The 20630-nt window shown below is 42.1% G+C and overlaps 1 protein-coding gene across 1 annotated transcript in view; it reads left to right on the forward strand.

Moving 5' to 3' along the window:
- Positions 1–20630, forward strand: part of gnai2b (guanine nucleotide binding protein (G protein), alpha inhibiting activity polypeptide 2b) — a 72184-nt gene that overhangs the window by 39252 nt on the left and 12302 nt on the right. The window contains exons 2-4 of the mRNA XM_050038900.1: positions 9598–9640; positions 12874–13015; positions 18732–18892. Of these exons, the coding sequence (XP_049894857.1) occupies positions 9598–9640; positions 12874–13015; positions 18732–18892 (346 nt within the window). The remainder of the gene's footprint in view (positions 1–9597; positions 9641–12873; positions 13016–18731; positions 18893–20630) is intronic.

A 20630-nucleotide genomic window follows, 5' to 3' on the forward strand; every position in this document is an offset into this window, starting at 1 on the left:
ACAAGTGCACGTCACACACTGAGCGAGCTGCCTGTTAATGACGCTGTGGGCAAAGCAGTAATGATTGTGCTAAGTGGCTAATGGGCATGTAGCTACTTCCATGTTTCAGATGATACGTCATGTTTGTAGTCGACCAATGAAGATGAGTTTACATATCACCTTGGGTTTGTCCTTCACCTTCTCAAAATGATCCTACACTTTGGATTTCCTGCCCGACATGTTATTAACTAGCCTGCGTAATAACAGCAGGTACCAGCCCTGGAAATTAGAGGCCGTACACATGCCACGTCTTTAACCGCCTGGAAAACACGAGGTCGGGCGCTGGGCGCTACTCTTGTACCATTTTTGTGCCACCTTTCAAGAGCGTGGTGGCAGGTTGCATCTGAGATTGCTAAGCAACTTTAAAAAGCATTGTATAGCCTATTTACCTGAAGTCCTGGGTGCAGAGCTGATTGTCTTCCAGGCGCTGTTTGTAAGTATGTAGGCCTATCGTCAATGGGACAGATGTAAAGCTCTGGGTAGCCCTGCACTAACCTGATCAACTTTTCTGTATTTATCAGACTAAATATATTTACGGAAGAAAGCTGTGATTGGTCTGTAACGTGACTCCTGTCTGACTGCTGAGCGTGGCCTCTTCCTGTGTCTGTCCTTTTACATTAAATTCCCACATGGTCCAGTTATATAGGTTTGGATTTATTTTGACATGGCGCAGCTCCTAATAGAGTTTCACATTTGTTTGTTTGTTTTTTTTTTTTTCTGCGATTGAGCGACCAATGAAATCTTGCTGACTTATGACCTTTCTGGTCGACTAACGTTTGGTCAACTATTAGGGGGCAGCCCAAGATTATTTACTGAACTGAATTTGGTACAAACATCTATGCCCCCCTCAGGATGAACTGTAATAACTTTGGTGACCTAGTGCTGTAGTGCTAACACACTAAACCAGTGGTCCTAGAGTTATGAAGGGGGCCACTGCGAGGCTAAATATAAATGATGCATGGTTCTGCACTGCTAGCAAAGCATGGACAGGCTGGTGAAAGAACTGCCAGGTAGACATAAAGCAGACGCTGAATCTACACCAAATATCACAACTACCAAAGGAAATACGATGAGGCACATCTCGGCCGAGGGGGGCGGATATTTATGTTGGCACGCTGCTAGCGTGGCCGTAGACTCTGTTTTTCTTCTCCAGAGTCAGAATGATGCTGCTTGCAAACAAGAGCTGGTGTGTTTTGGCTGCAGCCGGAGCAGGACCTCACTCATTTCACTGTGTCATTAAAGTTTTCATTAATGGTAAATTTTAGGATCACTAGCCTGAAATTATTTACCTCACATTGTAAATTAACAGCCTATGTAAGCGATGCACTAATTTTGGTTTTAGTGCCATAATTAGAGAAGGTTGTTGAGAAGTAAATATATTAACTGGGTCATTTAATGGTGAGGTTTTTAAAAGCAGTCTGCACTGGAATGGGGAGTTTTAGAGTTCCCCATAAAGCAGTCTGCCGTTCTCTGACTCGCTCATATTTGCATGTGCTTGCAGTAAAGCAAACCACTAATCTGCTGTCAGGGAAGTGACGCAGAAAGCAAGAACAAAACAAGTGATTGCCTGCTGCTGCTCACTAGATGCTTTTCAGCATGTTGGGCTTCAGTGTTACTCATTCCAACACTCTGCACATTAAGCCTCCGTTACCAATCTCGCTTTTCAGTTTGCTCGTAGTTGCTGAACTTGAGCTGAACTCTGAATTTATGTGCAAACTGGCAGACAACCGGTTGTGAATATTCATGAATTTACCAGGCACTCGTGCTGGTCCTCATCCCACCACTTTTTCTCTTTACCAGTGCCCTTCATGCTCAGTTCTCTCACATGCTCCCAGTTTCTCTGCATCGTCATCCTCCCCCTCCATCTCCTGCTCGTTTGTCACTCGTGTCCACCTTTACTGCCACTGCCTCCTGTCTGGAGTCTTCTTTAACTACCTTTTAATTTAAATGCTTTCTCTTCACAAGCTTTCCTCCATATTGTTTTTCTCCTCATTCCATCTTAAATTGTAATTAAATACTTGCAGGGTCTTTTTAGTGTGATCTTCTTGGTGGATAGATGCAGGTTTGTCTCTGCTCAGTGTCTCCACACCTTACAGGGTTGAGGCGTTATTGTGTCAGGTGTTCCAAGGGGAATGTGTGCCCTGTGAGCTGCACCGGAGCAATTTTAACCTCCTCCCTGTTGTATGCAGCTATTCTCAGCAAGCCTATAATGTGACTTACCTTGCCTTCAAGCCTATAATTAACGCATATGGATCAATTACAGGCCAGGAGAAGTCAGGTGTCACTAATGCTTCTTACTACGCTTAAAAAAAAAAAATTAAGGGAACACTTAATCATCACAGTACAACACCAAGTCAGTTAAACTGTAGGGAAATCAGTCTGTCCATTTAGGAAGCACGAGTCATTGTGAATCAGTTTCACCTGCTTTGGTACAAATGAAAGTGACAACAGGTGCAATGGAGAGGCAAAAGCAAGACACATCTATACATGCGGTCGCAAGAAGGTTTGCAGTGTCTCCCAGCACAGTCCCAAGAGCATGGAGAAGACACCAGGATACCAGACGTCATACGAGGAGAGCTGGACAGGGCCGTAGAAGGTCATCAACCCAGGAGCAGGACCGGTATCTGCTCCTCTGAGTGAGGAGGAACAGGAGGAGCACTGCCAGAGCCCTACAGAATGACCTCCAGCAGGCTACTGGTGTGCATGTTTCTGACCAAACTGTCAGAAACAGACACAATGCCCGGCACCGTGCAGCTCGAATGGCAATCACCAGAGAGCACCAGAATTTTTGGCGCCCTGTTCTCCTCACAGATGAGAGCACATTCTCACTGAGCACATGTGACAGGCATGAAAGCGTCTGGAGACGCCTGGTGCGGTGGGCCCTGGGTTCCTCCTGGTGTAGGACAATGCCTGGCCTCATGTCGCCAGAGTGTGAAGGCAATTACTGGATGATGATGATGATGATGATGATGATGATGATGATAGCACAAGCAGCGGTGGTTGCTGGGACACAAGGCCAAAAACAGTATTAGCAGATGTGCTTCCAACATCTTTTTAGAGTTTTTTTTTCTGTTTCATGTGGGAAAATTATGTGAAACAAAATAAGAAACATATTGAGTATTTTTACTGAGGCTGAAAACAGCAAATATTTTCTATTTTTGCCTGATAAATAACTTAAACAATAACTCAATTATCTAAATTGTGGCTGTAAATGTTCTGTCAGTTTAGTAATCAATTAATTGGCTAAATGAATTGTTTCAGCACTATAACAGAGAAACCACTGCCGTTGTTTGTAGCTCAGATATAGATTGACATGCGTGGGCTGGTTGACAGGTGATCGACCTTATCTGCTTTGAGATTCTGTGTGGATACTTGTGCGTTTGCCAGGATTGGGATATCTCATCAGTCCATGAATGGAGGCTTTGTGTCATCAGCAGTGGGTAACTGAGACCACAGCCAAGTTGTCATTGATGTGAGTGGGCTTACGAGAGTATTGGATGCGTTCAGAGAGATGGTTCATTTTTTTTTCGTAGCCATTTGTAATCCTCATGCTACAAATCATATTTTTATCAATGCTGTATGTTCTGGCGCTCACTGAGAACCAACTCAGGAACAACTATGAATAGCTGGGGTAGAAGAAGCAGAAAGAGGGGGTGGCATCGTCTTCTCGTTGCCAGAAAGTGATCGTGGGTCTGTTGCAACAACACTAAAGAGAAAGAGCTTGTCCCCCCTGCCAGCACAGCACACAGAGGGGTCTTTGTGATACGAATCAGTCCTCGTTGCTGCTCCGACTCTGTGGAAGCACAGGGCATCATGTACGGGGGATACATCTGTTCACTTACTGTAGAATATTCTGCAAATATATCCGTAACAGCAGAACTGTATGTTTTAGGCGATATTGTTTGATGTTCTCTGCTGGGTAGTTGTCCACTGATATACTCCACATGAGACAGCTGTTAAACTCAATTATGCGTCTAGTTATTTAACTGGCAAATAAAACTGTATTATATCCTGCTCAGTGGCAATCGATAAATCCTGTGCAGCGGCTCTTTGTCCCCTGGTGATTAAATATTGTTTTCACTGTCAGAAGTCTCAGTACCTGAATTAACGATGACTTTAGTGGTGTCCCATCTGGATTAATTAATGTCCTGTTTGTTATTATGAATAATTTGAGAGGTAACACTGTTTATTGACTTTAGGACTATTACTCTCTCGGAGCAATATGAAACACATTTCCCTAATGTGTTCAGAAACAACAAATAAGCGCATGATTTTCGCAGTATCACTCAGATGGTGTGTCCTGTTGGATATCTTTAGAGTGGGTACACACCAAATAATCCTTAGCTCTTTTCACGCATCCACACAGTTGATATATTTGAGCCTGATTGGTATATTAGTGAACTTTTATCTTACAAATACACTCACTGGCCACTTTAGTAGGTACACCTTGCTAGTACCAGGTTGGACCCCTTTTGCCTTCAGAGCTGCCTTAATTCTTCGTGGCACAGATTCAACCAGGCACTGGAAACCTTCCTCAGAGATTTTGGTCCATATTGACATGATGACATCACACAGTTGCTGCAGATTTGTCGGCTGCACATCCATGATGTGAATCTCCCGTTCCAGCACATCCCAAAGGTGCTCTATAGGATTGAGATCTGGTGACTGTGGAGGCCATTGGAGTACAGTGAACTCATTGTCATGTTCAAGAAACCAGAAACTTCCTGCTGGAAGTAGCCATCAGAAGATGGGTACACTGTGGTCATAAAGGGATGGACATGGTCAGCAACAGTACTCAGGTAGGCTGTGGTGTTTAAACCATGCTCAGTTGGTACTAAGGGGCCCAAAGTGTGCCAAGAAAATATCCCCCACACCATTACACCACCACCACCAGCAGCCTGAACCTTTGATACAAGGCAGAATGGATCCATGCTTTCATGTTGTTTACCCCACATTCTGACCCTACCATCTGAATGTCACAGCCTGTGTGAACTGTAGCCTCAGTTTCCTGTTGTTAGCTGACAGGAGTGGCACCTGGTGTGGTCTTCTGCTGCTGTAGCCCATCTGCTTCAAGGTTGGACGTGTTGTTGGTTCAGAGATGGTCTTCTGAAGACCTTGGTTGTAACCAGTGGTTATTTGAGTTACTGTTGCCTTTCTATCATCTTGAACCAGTCTGACCATTCTCCTCTGATCTCTGGCATCAACAAGACATTTTCACCCAGAGAACTGCCGCTCACTGGATATTTTCTCTTTGTCAGACCATCCTCTGTAAACCCTAGAGATGGTTGTGTGTGAAAATCCCAGTAGCCAGCCCGTCTGGCACCAACAACCATGCCACATTCAAATTCACTAATATCACTCTTCTTCCTCATTCTGATGCTCGGTTTGAACTTCAGCAGGTCGTCTTGACCATGTCTACATGCCTAAATGCATTGATTTGCTGCCATGTGATTGGCTGATTAGCCTCCCTCATTAAATGTGCAGTTTGGAGTCTTGGTCTTGTGTCTAACTCAGTCAGCAGAAACTGGTGGCATTATACGTTTCTGCAAACCACAGATATGCTCCATTTGTGCATTTTATATGTCAGTCAATGTTTCTGAGGTGATGTAGCTCTGATTACATGTATATGAGCTGACTTTGTCATCCGGGTGGTGGAGGGGATGCTGGATGGCATGACATGTAGATGAGACGGCTGCCAAGCTGCAGATCAATGAGACCAACAAAGCTGGTTGGGTTTTTTTCATCAGCAGTGATGCCAGCTGTGATTTTGCCACCAAAACCAGGCATTTTAGGCCAAAATATATTTTTCCCCAAACCATAGCCAGTGGTTTTTGTGCCTCAGCCTAACCACACATTAACCACAGTGTTGTAGAAACATAAGGTTTCAGCATACTTGCTACATTTACTACATACATCCAATGTTACGAGCAGAAACGTACAATGGGGACATTTATTTTGGAGATTGGGTTAAAAAACCCTTATCTTAACCTTTATCAAAAATGATCATATTATGTTTTTATGTTAAAGACATACCAGCTGATGTGTTGTCATCCAAACTCCCAAATGCCTCAAGATTCCTGTCAGATAGGCTCTACTATATTTTTTGTGTTTTTTATTATACCAGAGAGAAGGAGAGGTTATTCATTGTTTGTTCGTTGTTGTTTTTTTTATCATGATTTATGATCACTACTGCCCTAAAGACGAATAAAAACAATATGTTTATACAGCACTGTTTACTGCTCTCTGATGACCTGATACTGGAAAATCAATTCAAAAGTTTTCCCCAGAAGCAGCAACACCACTGCCCCGTTTGTCTCGAAACACCCTGAGCATGAAGAATGAGAGTGCACTCTTCTTTTTCACCGCGGCTCACAAGTGTTCACCTCCCTTTGGGCCTGAAGTATTAATGGATGAGTTTATTCTGGAGTCAGGAAGGTGACCTTCATGCATGTCCGTCCGCAGAGAGGCCAGTATTCCATTTTCCACCACCAGCCTCTTATTCTTTCATGGGTCTTTTCTTTTCTTTTTTACATGCGCTTGTAAATCTGATGCTGTTTTTTATTATTATTTGTTCATATTTATCCCATAAAAGGACAATTCAAGAATGTTCCAGATGGAGGTAGATGGTGGTCTAAAAGAAGAGATTAACAAGCCGTGTTGAAACACTGTGTTCCTTGAGATAGGGTGACGATGAATAGAGGCAGCAGCCTAGTTACATAATTTCATCTTGATTAGCTTTAAGTAAGATTAAAAAGTTTCCACCTCAGGGTTCACTCAGGTGTAACTTAGGAACAAAGAAGGATCAAAGAGAAAGGATGAAGATGAACTTGAAAATTTCAGCTGCAATTAAAAATAACTGTGTGCTATTCCCTTATTTGTATTCAATTAAATCCTGTTTGGTGTGTGCTGGGGCGTTGTATATTTTTTGTCATAGAGAGTGGTATCACCTGATAGTCCAGATACAAGCCACCTCTCTGCCTTCATGCCCGTCTAGCAGCAAATCATGAGTGACAGCTCATATGACAGCGAACACAGCCCCTGACATTGCTTTTACAGCCTTCCCTTCACCCTGCGTTCCCCCCTTTCTCAAAAAAGTGCTGGATGTGTGTGACTATGATGAGAGTTGACAGCACTGCTGGTCCCACTTGCTCCATCAGCCCTGGGCTGGGCTAATGCCTGTTGGCAGGGCCAGGTCAGGTGGTGTGAAGGGACAGTGGATGGTGGCATGGCCCTGACAGCATGAGACAAGTGGCAAACACTCAGGCTTAGTCATTTTAACAAGATAATAATGGCTTATTAGGGTATGTGTTTTCACTGAGAAACAAAAAACTGTCATGTGCACTATGACGTCTCTTCTGTCTGGCACGAAATTTTATTCTTGGGTGTCTCATCTCTGTTACAATTCTGAAGATCTCAGTTTCGTTGTCTTTGGTGGCACCTTTGGTGATAAGCAGTAATTACAGGTGTCTCCTTGGATCTCACTTCCCAGAGTGAACTTTTTTGCAGCGTCAGCACACAAGCAAGTTGAAGAGCAAGTCGGTTACGTTGCCTCCGCCTACCCTGTCTAGTCGACCAACCACCTGCAGGTGTTGGAAAACGCATCACTAACTGTGCACCACTTCTGATTTGTCCTCAGACTGCTGCCACAGACACCCAATTCATAATACTGCAAATTAGGGCTGACCCGAATGCTTCAAAGCTTCAATCATTGCCATGGTAATTGACATCCAGATTAGTATTCGAAGGCTTCGATTTTTGGGTCAGACGTGAGACCAGTGTTCTCAGCTCAGTCATTGACCCCCACTTCAAGCATTAAATTGGCAGTCCGACGAGGTAAAGGAACCATTAGACGAATTGCGGACAATTATCCGTGGCTGGCAACAATAGTAAAGCACCTGCTTTGCGTCTAGTGATGAGGCCCGACCCGCAGTGTTCCGAGTTATTGATAACTTACAGAATCTTTGCTTGCAATAGTCTGACCCAATCACATCCTGTCCAAGCTTTGAATATTTGTGGGTAATTACAAGGGGTGGGGGAAAAAATTAATACAGCATAGTATCACGATATTCTTGTGTGGTAGTATCGTATTGTCACACAGTGCCAAGTATCAATTATTTTATTATATAAATTATATAAAGCTGACTTTTAAATTAGTTTATACTAATTTAATTTAATCGCATGGTTTACATTACATCCCTCTGCTAGCTGTCAGTCTTCTTCGTTGCCTTTGTTGACGCATTGCTACATTTATTTGAGCATTAATGCCACCAACTGGTGATCAGTCTATACAATGAACATTTTTCTCATCACTTTATTGTGCTGTAGTACCACAGTTGTGATCAGGGACTTTTATATAATGACTGAGCTTCCACTTATGGTATGTAAGTGCATTTAAAAGTTTGCTGTTTGGCAGCCGACGCGTCTGATACAGTCGATCCGAGCCAACGGCTGCACTGCTTTGACAAAGCTGTAGACTGTTAATTGTTAAGTGATTTATTTCTACCTCAGTTTTGATTTTCAGAACTCACTTTATAAAGAGAGAGAAAGAAATATACATTAAATTTAGGGGTATAAATTGTCAGAAATGGAAAATATAATAAGTATGTTCTCTTAAGTGTGCCATAACCTGAAAATAAGAGTAGTGTTTCTGTTACCTTAGAATGAGCCATTTATATCTACATAACGGAGCAGGTCCTCATCTACCGAGATCACCATGTTGCACCGCCATGTTTCTACAGTAGCCCAGACGGACAATCCAAACACTGGCTCTAGACAGGGCCATTCGCATTTTGGGGTTTTCGCGTCGGCCACAGTAGTTAGCCACCTCTCCGCAATGAGCAGTGTCGCAAAGTGAAACTGCTTTGGTGAGTGTTGTACTGGTTTAAATCACCGGGTCTCTTTGTTTTGGAGAGGAAGAGACCTCTGTGGATGATTTGGCTCACTGTAAAAACTTCCTGTAGGTCCGGATCAGAAATAAGGTGAGCACAGATTAGCAGGTGCTGAGCTGGTGGCCTGTCTGCGTAGAAGAGACGGGTGATTCAGCTCCCAGTAAAAACCTCTTGAGCAGTGAACACTGAAGGAATTCCAACCGGGAGAAGTTTCAGCTAATAGCAACCTGCTACCCTCATCGCTAGATGCCAAATCCCCCTAAATCTTACACACTGGACTATTTAATAGACTAAAAAAGCAAAGCCACCTTTGAATTATCTTTCATCATGTACTTGCATGAATTGGGAAAAGTAGTAGTATTACCATGAAGTATTAAACCGTCTCTCCTCCCTGCACCCTTCTTCTATCAGTGTGAAAAATCAACATTGAACTGAGTAGCGGAACCTTTCCTTCATATCTGTACATCGTGTTCTCAAAAAATGGAAGCATAAATAAACCAGACAACCCAGAGGACAAATTGTAATGTTAGCAGCGGGTCATCTCTGGGTGGCTCGTGTTTTCAAAGCAGAAACAGCTGTAGCCAAAGTTGAGCTTTATTCCACTCACAAAGACAACAGCAACATGGTTTTGAAGTTTCTTTGTAACTCTGATCTTTTAATGTTCCAACAGGCGCTGGGGAGTCTGGGAAGAGCACCATCGTAAAGCAGATGAAGTAAGTTACAAAAGCAATCTTTATCTTACTTTATTTTTTTAAATTTGGTCTTTAATGTTTAACCCAAAAATGGATTTCCAACTAAAAGTGGGCTTCCACTGTGAAACTTTGCTTGTGAGCCATTATATGCTGTAAACTAGCCAAACCTGACCAAATCTGGCCACAGGTTTACATGACACACATAATATTTGTTTCACAAAGAAGAATTAATTTGTCATCTTGTGTTTCTGTTGACAATGTCCCAGATGTTAAATCCTGATGTGCGCTCACACCTGATGATTCTCTGCTCACTGTTAAGCTGCCATACATCCTCTGCGTTCAGCTCACACACTCAGGAGCGAACCATATTAAATCAGACGTTACAGCTCAATAGTATGCGGTGCCATGTCACTGTTAAGTAAAATAAATTGGACTTCCTCCTTTGTGGTTCATGTGGTATACAGGATATATTGTAATGCCTCCGCACCAATCAGAATGCACACACTCACACAGGACCCCAAATGGCTTAATTATTCACATTCCTCTGGGCTAGCCAGGCAGTGAATCCATTTTTTATGAGCTCGGAGCAGGAACAGTCTGTCGCTTTTTGAAGCCAGGTTATTAACACGTACAGGCATACAGATAAATGATCCTACAAGACAGAAACACTTGCCCATTATGTAACATTACACATTGATGCATCCTGCGCAAACATATCATTACAGAAGTGAAAGTGAGTAAAACTATTTGTTTTCTAAATCACTGCCGGTCATTATCATTTCCACCAACACTTAAAAGCAGTTGGCAGTTTTACTTTAGGATTATTGTGGGGTCATTTCAGTTGTGCTCTCTCTGCACTTCCCTCCGCAGCCTGATGGAGTCCGGATGATTGCATGTCATGACAGGATGCTCAGACACTTAGTTCTCTCACTCGCAGGTCCTGAGTTGTAATATTTCAGGAGATAAACTCAGGATACTGCATCAGCCGGATGCTGCAGTGTTGAGGCAGTTTCTCTGGGTGTTGACTGCACTGCTACGCATCACCCTACACACCATGCTGACATGATGATTGTGATGCAGAGTGGACAGTATATGCTTCTTGGTAGGAGAGCTAGCAGACAAAACAAAGCTGCTTCTCAGCTTCAAACTGGTCCATATTTTGACATCCAAATGTTTGCTCTGTTCATATATTTTTATACATTTATGATAGCATATGTTTTTTATGTTGTACTTAAAGGGACAGTTCACCCCAGAATCAAAAATACATATTTTTCCTCTTACCTGTTGTACTGTTCATCAGTCTCGTTTGTTTTGGTGTGAGTTGCCGAATGTTGGAGATATTGGTCATAGAGATGTCTGCCTTCTCTCGAATATAATGGAAATAGATGGCACTCGGCTTGTGGTGCTCAAAGTGCCGAAAAACTCATTGAAAAAGTCATCGTCAGTGTCTCTTTCCAGACATCGTGACTCAGTAACTCCAGATAATCCACAGACCTTGATTTGAGAGTTACTCATATTTGCGACAGCGTGAGATGTAAAAGCTAACAGCTTCCTTCTTGGGCAAGCTGTAATGTTAGCAAGCTCAGTGTTGCTAGTAGGGCTGGGCAATATAATAACTATGTACAGTATATCAGTATATTTTCAAGCAAGAGCTGATCTTCTGTTTAATCTGTCTGTTAATTAGTCCACAGTCTGACTTTGGTCTATATGTTGAATGTGCTACGCTAAATCAGTCCATGAGATGAATGAAAAATATCTGCTAAGAGCTGTGCTGCTATTTTGTGTGTGGGGTGGATGATAGAGCGTTGCTGTTGTTCCTGGTAGTTGTAGCCTATTTTGTGACATGGAGACAGCGTCTGGATGCAGGCGACAGATCTGTTTAAAAAATGCAGCGACAACATAGACTCCTTCCCTCCCTTTGCCTCTCTGTTGATACCATGTGCATAAATAAGATTAACAGCCTAAATAAATAAAAAGATTTAAATCATTTTCCAGCACTAGATTCATTTGAAAGGCCATGGAAAATAACTTCTTAACTCTCCCCCACAAGATCTGTGGATTACCTTGAGTAACCGGGTCATTAAATTTGAGTTTTGGCGCTTTGAGCACCACAAGCCGAGTGCCACCTAGTTCCATTATATTCAAGAGAAGGCAGACATCTTTACGGCTCACATCTCCAGCACTCAGTAACTCACACCAAAACAATCTAGACTGATAAATAGCACCAGAGGTAAGAGGAAAAATATCTGTTTTCTTTTTTAGAGTGAAATGTCCCTTTAATGATTGATATTTATAGGAATGTTGCTGAAGCATACTCACTGATAATCAATTATTAGTGACTGCTGTGTCACCTTAATTTGAATGTGGCAAAGACGACTACCCACTTGTCACCATAATAAATTCTATTTTAAAGCTGCTATAATTGTAGCGAACCCCAGCCACACAGTGATAAAGTGCACTGTCTTCAAAAGTCTTTAGTTATGTTATGCTATCATCCATATTTGAACACCACCCTTAACTCCTTTTCCTCGGAAAACACTGTAAGAGCTACAGAACACACTCAAATGAATAAAATGAGCTTGTACCCACCTGCAAACATCACAACCATTATCCTATAACTACCATATTAAATATATATATGAGCATTAATTACAACACTACCTTCATATACAGTACACACATGTAAAGCTAGACAGCCCATATCACCATAACATATTTAATTAATCCAGAAGCTAATTTTAGCACAACTGCTACTGCAACACTACATTCAAATTCTTTCTTACTCTTAAGCAAATTGATATATCACCGTATATTATCATGAAACATATCAAATATCACAGTACATTATACAAGAACAAGAGCTTGATTATGCAGCGCAAAGTAGCATGGTTTTCCCTCCTTTGCACTCAAACTTCAGTGTCCTGTTTCTGCAAGGAGAAGGTGTCAAAATAAAGGTCCCGTAAGATCGAAAAGGGAAAAGGGGACTACCAAAATAAAGGCTTACAAGAAGTAATTGACAGACTTTAATTTGCCTTTTGAAGTCATTTACAATAATCAGTGATGGATCAAATAACTACATGTATGTTAATGAGGCTGCCCGTGGTGATGCACCAACAGAGAATTATTACCCAGCTCTGCGTGTGTCTCCCACGGCTCTACAGAGTGTTTGAATCAGACGCAGGGCAGACTTTATAAACTGAGAACCTATCCTTTGATGTACACTCTAATAAATGTTGCATATTTTTCATTCTCAGGATCATTCATGAAGATGGCTACTCAGAAGATGAATGCAAGCAGTATCGAGCAGTGGTTTATAGTAATACCATCCAGTCTGTGATGGCCATTGTCAAAGCCATGGCCAGTCTCAAGATAGAGTACAGCAACCCTGGCAGAGTGGTAAGATGCACAACAGCCCTCAGAAATTTGTTACAGCATGGGATTTCTGCACATATAGCTACTTGTTTTTGTACTCCAAAAATCTAACATCTGATGGCACAAGCACAGGTTAACCACAAGCAAGAAAAACTCATGCACAAGACCAGTCACATATGTGGCGCAAATATGCAGAGATAGTTGTTGAAAGTCAGTGCTTTTATCGGAGTGAGAGCAGAAAGCTGACCAGCCAGAAAAATAATTGTCACTGTGTGAAAATGCAGACTTAAATTGGCCTTACTAACTGTGGACAGATCAGGATCTCCCCCCAGGCCACAACAAAGCAAAGCTTGTTTTATCAGCAGCATCTTGTAGTTGTATATCTGATGCAGTCCTTAAGACTGTTGCTTGCCCAGAATTGAAATCACAAGAGTCTGCCTTTGTTTCTACAACACGCTGTGTCCCTTTCACTTTTCTCTCCAGCTTAGAATAATAATGGAAGTAAAACCCAGCCGCATGCACTGCCCATTATCTCTGAAACAAACATCCTACTCCCTCACGTATCTGTATTCCAGTATAACCCAGTGAACCGAGATTATTTCAAGGCTGTGATGCCTCTGGGAAAACAGGTTTGTTTCTCAAATCATGCCTCCTCTCGGCAAGTCTTGTTCAGTCAATAAAGCTGGGCCAAAACCAAACGCTGCATCATGTGATTTCCAGCATTCACCTGTTCAGCCCTTTTTCAGCTGTAGAAACCGCTGCTGGTACTAGAAACTAGAACACAGTGTAGAGCCTCTCTGATCCATCTCTGTAACCTGCAGGGAAAACGGTCCTTGTCTTATACAGACTTCACCTCCTCCATCTTTGATCTACTCTCTCCTTAAAGTTGTAATAGACAGAGAGAGAAGAGGCTGCAAGTGTGCATAATACCAGCAGCCACAGCGGCACTGAGGGCTGTTTTGGGGATTGGATTTATCCTAAAGTGCTGGCAAGACACATTTTAAAAGCACATTTAGTTTTCCAGGTGCTTTCTGCAGCCCCAGCGGTGACACAAATGAATTCCTTGTTTTGAAGGCTACAACCTGTGAAAGGAAGACCTTACAGGTGGCCAAGAATCGTCTGGTTTCTGTTTTTTAAACAACTGCAATTCATCATTTTATGTCTATTTTGCATGTCTGTTTCTCATTTTTGTCTGGACCAACATCCCAGACCTCCCAGCGACCTTTTGCTAAACCTCTGCCTTGAACAGTCATTGTTTAATAATAGCTTAGCAACTCTAACTAGTCTCATCAAGTCTGTCAAGGTTTGGATTTCTCCACTTGAAGCAGTGTTCATTTGGATTTCAATAAGTGAGACTGTGGAGGGTGGTATCTTTTTCAGCCTTTTAAAGGTGCATTGAATGTATTAAACAGTGCTTTTATTTGCTACAATGTAAGACGCAAATGTTAGCATCTCTGATTAACTCTTACTGTCGGTAACCAAGTGTTATTTCCAAGGCTGAAGGCCGAGGCACCAAACTGACATTAAAGAACTAGTGGCAATGAAGGCCAACTGTTGCATCACCTCACATTGCCTGTTGCAGGCAACAGACAACTAGTATGTACGTTCTGTGCCTGTGTGAGAGGAAACAACTCTCCAGACCAACAGGCGAAGGTAGTTTGTATTCGTCATTCAAAAAGGGAAACCAGAAGTCCAATAGGACAGATTTAGGATGCTAGCCAGCCAGTTATCACAAACCAATTTTAAAAGGACAGAGGATATTTACCATGCTCCAGCGAACAGCAACACAAACAAAAACCATTTCAGCTAAAGAGCTCAATGTCTAAAATATTTTTCTTACTAATATAACAATATTTCGATGTCACGCCCTCTTGACTTCAGTCATTTGTTTGCTCTTCTCACTTCCATTTCTCTTCTTATTCATGGAGCTGAACAACTAATCAGAGGGATTTAACTCACAAACAGGCTCCCTCAGCTCCACTGCCGATTCAACATGCTGATTTGGCCGAAAAACAGGTGACAAGGGCTGACTTCTGCCAACAGTTTTGGACACACCGCAAAAACCAGGGCCACAGATGCTCACAGAAGACCCGACAGTGACCAACAGCCAACTGTCGGCGTGGTTTGTCAGGGCCCTCAGAAGTGAATCATCAACCAACTGCATTTCAATCAAGAGAGTCAGATGAATTAAGTAAAGACAAAGTTTAAACAGATTAACAGATGGTTTGAGCTGATTAAGATTTAACAGAAGACTTTGGCGCTTGGACACCGATCACATTTTTTGTGATTGAGGGACATCTGAGCAGCAGCAGATAAATCCCCCATTGAGTTACTGGTGGAGGTGGTGGTGGCTGATGACTCTGAGGCTGATGGTGGATGAGGCTGATGAATCCGAGAAGGAATTAGGCAGTAATGGGGGAGATGGAGGTTGCTCACGGCTACAGCATGAAAGAACCAAGGCAGAAAAAAAAACATGTTTTAAATCCGATGACTCAGATGACAGCCTGGGATAATGACAGCTAGAAATGGTGACTGGGCATGCATGCAAGGAGTGAACAGCAGCAAGTATGGGAGATAAATTAGCGAAAACTAAAGAGTGTTTTCAACTAACTGATGGAGTGAACATTAGCTTAATGAGTGAGCTATAGCTGATAACATCTGCCTGCTTTACCTACCTATACCTGTTACCTATACCTATTATCTACCTATTTCTGAAATCAAGGACACAGTGTTTCAAAAATTCTGAAACATTGTAAACTGTGTTGCTTCATGAGAATTAAATGATTGACAGGCATAGCAACAAGTAACTAATGGGGTTGGGCTTTTAGCAGCCAGTCAGTTTGCATCAGGCTCAAGCTCAGAGGTAGAGCAGGTCATCCACTAATCAGAAGATTGGCAGTTCGATCCCCGGCTCCTCCAGTCTGCATGTCGAAGTATCCTTGGGCAAGATACTGAAGCCCAAATTGCTCCCGCTGGCTGTTCCATCAGTGTGTGAGTGTGTTTAAAACTGAATAGCAGGTGGCATCTTGTTGCCTCAGCCAGTGTGTGACTGTGTGAATGGGTGAATGTGATATGTAGTGTAAAAGTGCTTTGAGTGGTCGGAAGACTAGAAAAGTGCTATACAGGTGCAGTCCATTTTCACATTTATTGATTTAAGTTTCTCTGACACACAGATTTTCATAATTTCTTTTACTTTATATAAGTTAATTTGTTATTCTTAGAAGGGACAGTGTACATCAATCCACATTAAAACAAATATAAATCTGCCTGAGTTAGCTGAAAAGCTGACTTTGGGTTAATCCTTTGGTGAGCATTTGTGATTATTTTTGACATTTTATAAATTAAATGCATAATCAAAACAATTTGACCAATCAGTAATGAAAATAATAATTAGTTGCAGCTCATATGGACATAAACTCATTCATTTAACACATACAGAGAGACAGACACACCCTGCACACAGACACATGATGACACACACCACTTTCAACAGCAAGCCACAGCGTCAGGCTGAAATGCAGTCGGCTGCACCCTGTGAACACTTATCAGCCTAAGAACAAGCTGTCAGTGAGGTCGAACAGTGGCTGAACTCACTTCAGTGGAGGAGTGTGTGTCAGTGTGATTTGGCTGTGAAGCCAGTGCATGTGTGTTGTAAGTGAAGCTGTAATAAAAGGATTGAGGACTCCGCTGTGGTCATTAGAGCGGGATAGATAGACTCTTTTTTTCCCTCTGACAGATCTGTCAAATGGCTGTATGTACGTGACGACACTTACAGACTCCCACACATGGCAATTAGTGTGCTAGCCTGCCCATACTTGCACACTGCAGCCCTGTAGAAGTACACACACACAGAGATTGTGCATGTGCACACGCACGCATACACATGCAGATAAAAATGTGCGTAAATGAAACTAAAGTATGTGCACATAATACACAGTTTGTCGTTTAGTTCTGTTGAGGGAAAAGGAAGAGTTCAAGCAAATGTATCACATTCCCAGAGATAAAATGCTGTATAAATCAATTGTGATCCAATAGCTGAACTTGTGGTGTGTAAGCTCAGCAGTCACTGCAACAAAATACACCTAGAATTAAACAAAATTATAAAACAACAATAAGAATATTTGTCTTTTTCAAACATTGTAATGCAGGCACAAAAACCCAGTAAACTGAACTGTTATCTTCCTTGGAAGGTAATGGAAAGAAGTGGTGATTGATGCCCATGAATAACAAGGTAAGTAAACATCAATCGGCTGGAGAGAATCCATTAAAAAGTATAAAAGCACAGCTACCCACAAAGGGAGCGTGGATGTATTCGCAGCCTGACAGGGAAGCAGGTTGAGACGGAGATTAATTTCTCCTCAAATGTGACAAATACACACAGTAAACACTGGGAAATGTATTCATTGTGAATCATTCCTTTATTTCAGTGACAACTACATACATATTCATAATCGTCGTACACAGAGAAACAGCCTATCCTGCAGCCAGATACTGGCCAGTGATTAATCACCGTTTTTTTGTATTCAGTCATTCATTGTGAATAAAGCTTGGAGAGGACTGTTTATTTCATTCCAACAGGAAGATGGAAAAATTGAGAGAATTGAGAGCATGGTGGCAAACAGCAGGAAATCAAACCACACTCTGTCATAGCAGCTCTGCATGCTGTTACCTTGAGTCACACCAACATATCTTACATGTGCACAGCCCATACTGGCTGGCACCAGTGATATCGTCATCACATTGTATTGCTACTATTGTAACCTTTGCTTCCTTTGGATTATTTCAGAGACACGGCCCTCCATCACTAAACATTATTTGTTTTGTTGTATTTTTGTTGTCCTTTTTCACACGGTCAAACAGATTTACTTTAATGTAGACCCCTTTTAGCTTCCATGATGTATTAATAATAGTGCCCATATCGCCATAGGTACACAAGCATACCTTATTGTGTATTTAAGGCAAGGATGTTAGGGTTTACTGGGCCTAGGCCCAGGGGCTCATGGGGCCCCTAAAGTAGAATTTATACTTGTGCATCAGCTCTATGCAGAGCCTACGCTGTAGCCTATGCAAGTGGCCTACGCTGTTGTCAGCATTTATAGTTGCGCGGTGGTTTGTCTGCTGCAGTTACACCTCCAAAACACTAGTCAGCATCGGGCTTTCTGTGAAGTGCTGTAAAGTTTAGTTGATTCAAAACCAAAACACCTTTCACAGACAAAGCATTGGTCTTTTGCTGGACACATTTTCTCCACAAATATAACATGCTTAAATGCTAAATGCTAAAAACCCATGCTTAAAGGATAGGTTCACATTTTTTTTAAGTCTGTCTTAAAATAATACTCACTAGCCCATAACTACATAGGAGAGTTATTGGTTGCGGTAGTTGTTCCCCCTGTCCACAGTGACTGCATAAAGATGTCATGTGACAGGAATTTCAATATAAGAGATGCTGCAAAAGTGCTTTTTAAAGTAGAGCCAAAGCTAATATGAGGCTTCGTTGGTCTTTGTTAGACAAATAAAGTGGATGTCTTCCAAAGTTTATAAACCCTTGCAGTAAACATGTAGGCATGTGAGTGTTGCATTAAGATAGACGTGTATATATGCTGATGATGCATTATTGTCGTTTCAATCCATAAACAGATCTATGCAGTGGATATAGACGATCTAAGAGTTTTCATGTGTGTTGTGGTAGAGATGCTCTCATTGTAACTGTCCTGTCCTGTGTCCTTATCGCCCCCTGCAGGACGATGCCCAGCAGCTCTTCGCCCTGTCTGCAGCTGCTGAAGAACAGGGCATCTTTCCCGATGACCTGTCCAACGTGATCAGGCGACTGTGGGCCGACAGCGGCATACAAAGTTGCTTTGCACGGTCGCGAGAGTACCAGCTCAACGACTCCGCAGCATAGTGAGTGTAAATTTATCTGCAAAGTTGATGCTGTCATGCCACTTAGGAGTCAAATACATCTATATTTTTCTAGAATAACTCCAATTCATCAGTGTTACCCTCCAACTGTGTGCTGGCTTGCTTACATCTATGGTTTTTCATACTCACGTTTTGCTAGAGACCACCATGATACAGCAATCTGCACCTTAAGGACAAGGGCATAAAGAGGGGGGTCTATGGCCCCTTCCCTACTTCCTGTCCCACTACTTCAGGCCCCTTGCTTGGACCACACCCATGTTCAACTCTGCCTTCATTTTGATCTCAATTACACAATCATTCATCGCAAAGTAGTTGCGGCTGGTAAACATTCAGGCTGTCATTACCAATGTTGTCCCTACATCTTCTTCTACTTTTAACATTATGCAGTGTGCTCCTGCACACACCGAACTCTGTGTTTCACCACTATAAATGTAAATGTGGCCAAGTGGGGAACCTCACAGCTACCAGCCAAATGTGCTCCGTTTTTCATCCTGTATACCTGCTTGTTATTCATATGCGAAAATAGTTTTGCAGCTGAAACACTGCGTTGAAACATTATTTTAATAGGATAACAGACTCAAGATAGTGACAGTGAGAAGGGCTACGTGTTTGTATTTGGTTCATGGTTTTGCTGATTAATCTTATGTTGTCATATAAAAGCCAGTTTAATATTCCTGCCATTAGGGATGCTGTTCTCTTGGTGCTGTGATGGATCTAATGGTGCAGTCCTTTCAGCCTCTCTCACATGCGCCGCAGCGAACAAACCTGTCTTTAACTTCTCTGGGGAGCCACAGAGACTGGAAAGATAGTCCAATAACTTCCATTTAGTGCTTATTTCTGACTCTCTGGTTTGATGCTTTAATATTGTAACCGAATAAGCAGAGTACTGAGTAGTTTGTCTTGAGGGATGAAAACATTGCATTAGCTTCTGAGTAGCTATGAGAATTGATAGCTGTGATAATAAAAGTCCCAAGTGACAACTCTGTTTTTGTAGGAATTTGATTAATTTTGTGGCAGTGCTGTATAAAAGTAGAATATAAACAGAATATGTATTTATACGGCTGCTATGATGAGACAGAACAATGTTTTTATTCACTTAAATAAGTCTGCAAGATTTGTTGGCTCATTAATAATTATTCTGTGGATGTGACACACATGAATAATGAAATCTGTACAAGTGTAATGCTGGATATATATCTCTCTATGCCTGTGAAGCGAAGGTTGGCTGGGCCACTAAAGCTCCCAGCTGGCCTTAGATGATGATGCAATGCTTGTGTAAGTGGAGCAGGTTGTGTCAAGCATGGTGAAGATGCTTCCACACTCCCCTACTGACCAACAGTCTGTCAGAAAACAGAGAAAAGGCAAAAGGGGACAGAGGGAGAGTGAGAGTTGTGAATGGAGCACTGAAAGAAAGCGAAAATGAAACAAATGCAACCAGCTTGATGGACTGAGAGAGGGAGACGACCTACTGCCTTTTTCCTTTGTGTGGATGTTGTGTATCTCTGAGTTGAATCCACCCTGTGAAATGCTCCTTTCAGCACTTTTTAATTGCTACATATTGCAAGTAGCTAAGGCCCCATTATCTCACTGTTAACACTGATTTGAAGCTGTGTTGATCACCGTGGAATTTTGTATTCAAACAAAAATCACAGTAGGGAATATATATCGGACGATAAAGCGAGGAATCTCTGACGGTCTGTCTGTCCTTCGCATATCTCGA

This window comes from Epinephelus moara, chromosome 24, assembly GCF_006386435.1.
Source record: "Epinephelus moara isolate mb chromosome 24, YSFRI_EMoa_1.0, whole genome shotgun sequence".
NCBI lineage: Eukaryota > Metazoa > Chordata > Actinopteri > Perciformes > Serranidae > Epinephelus > Epinephelus moara.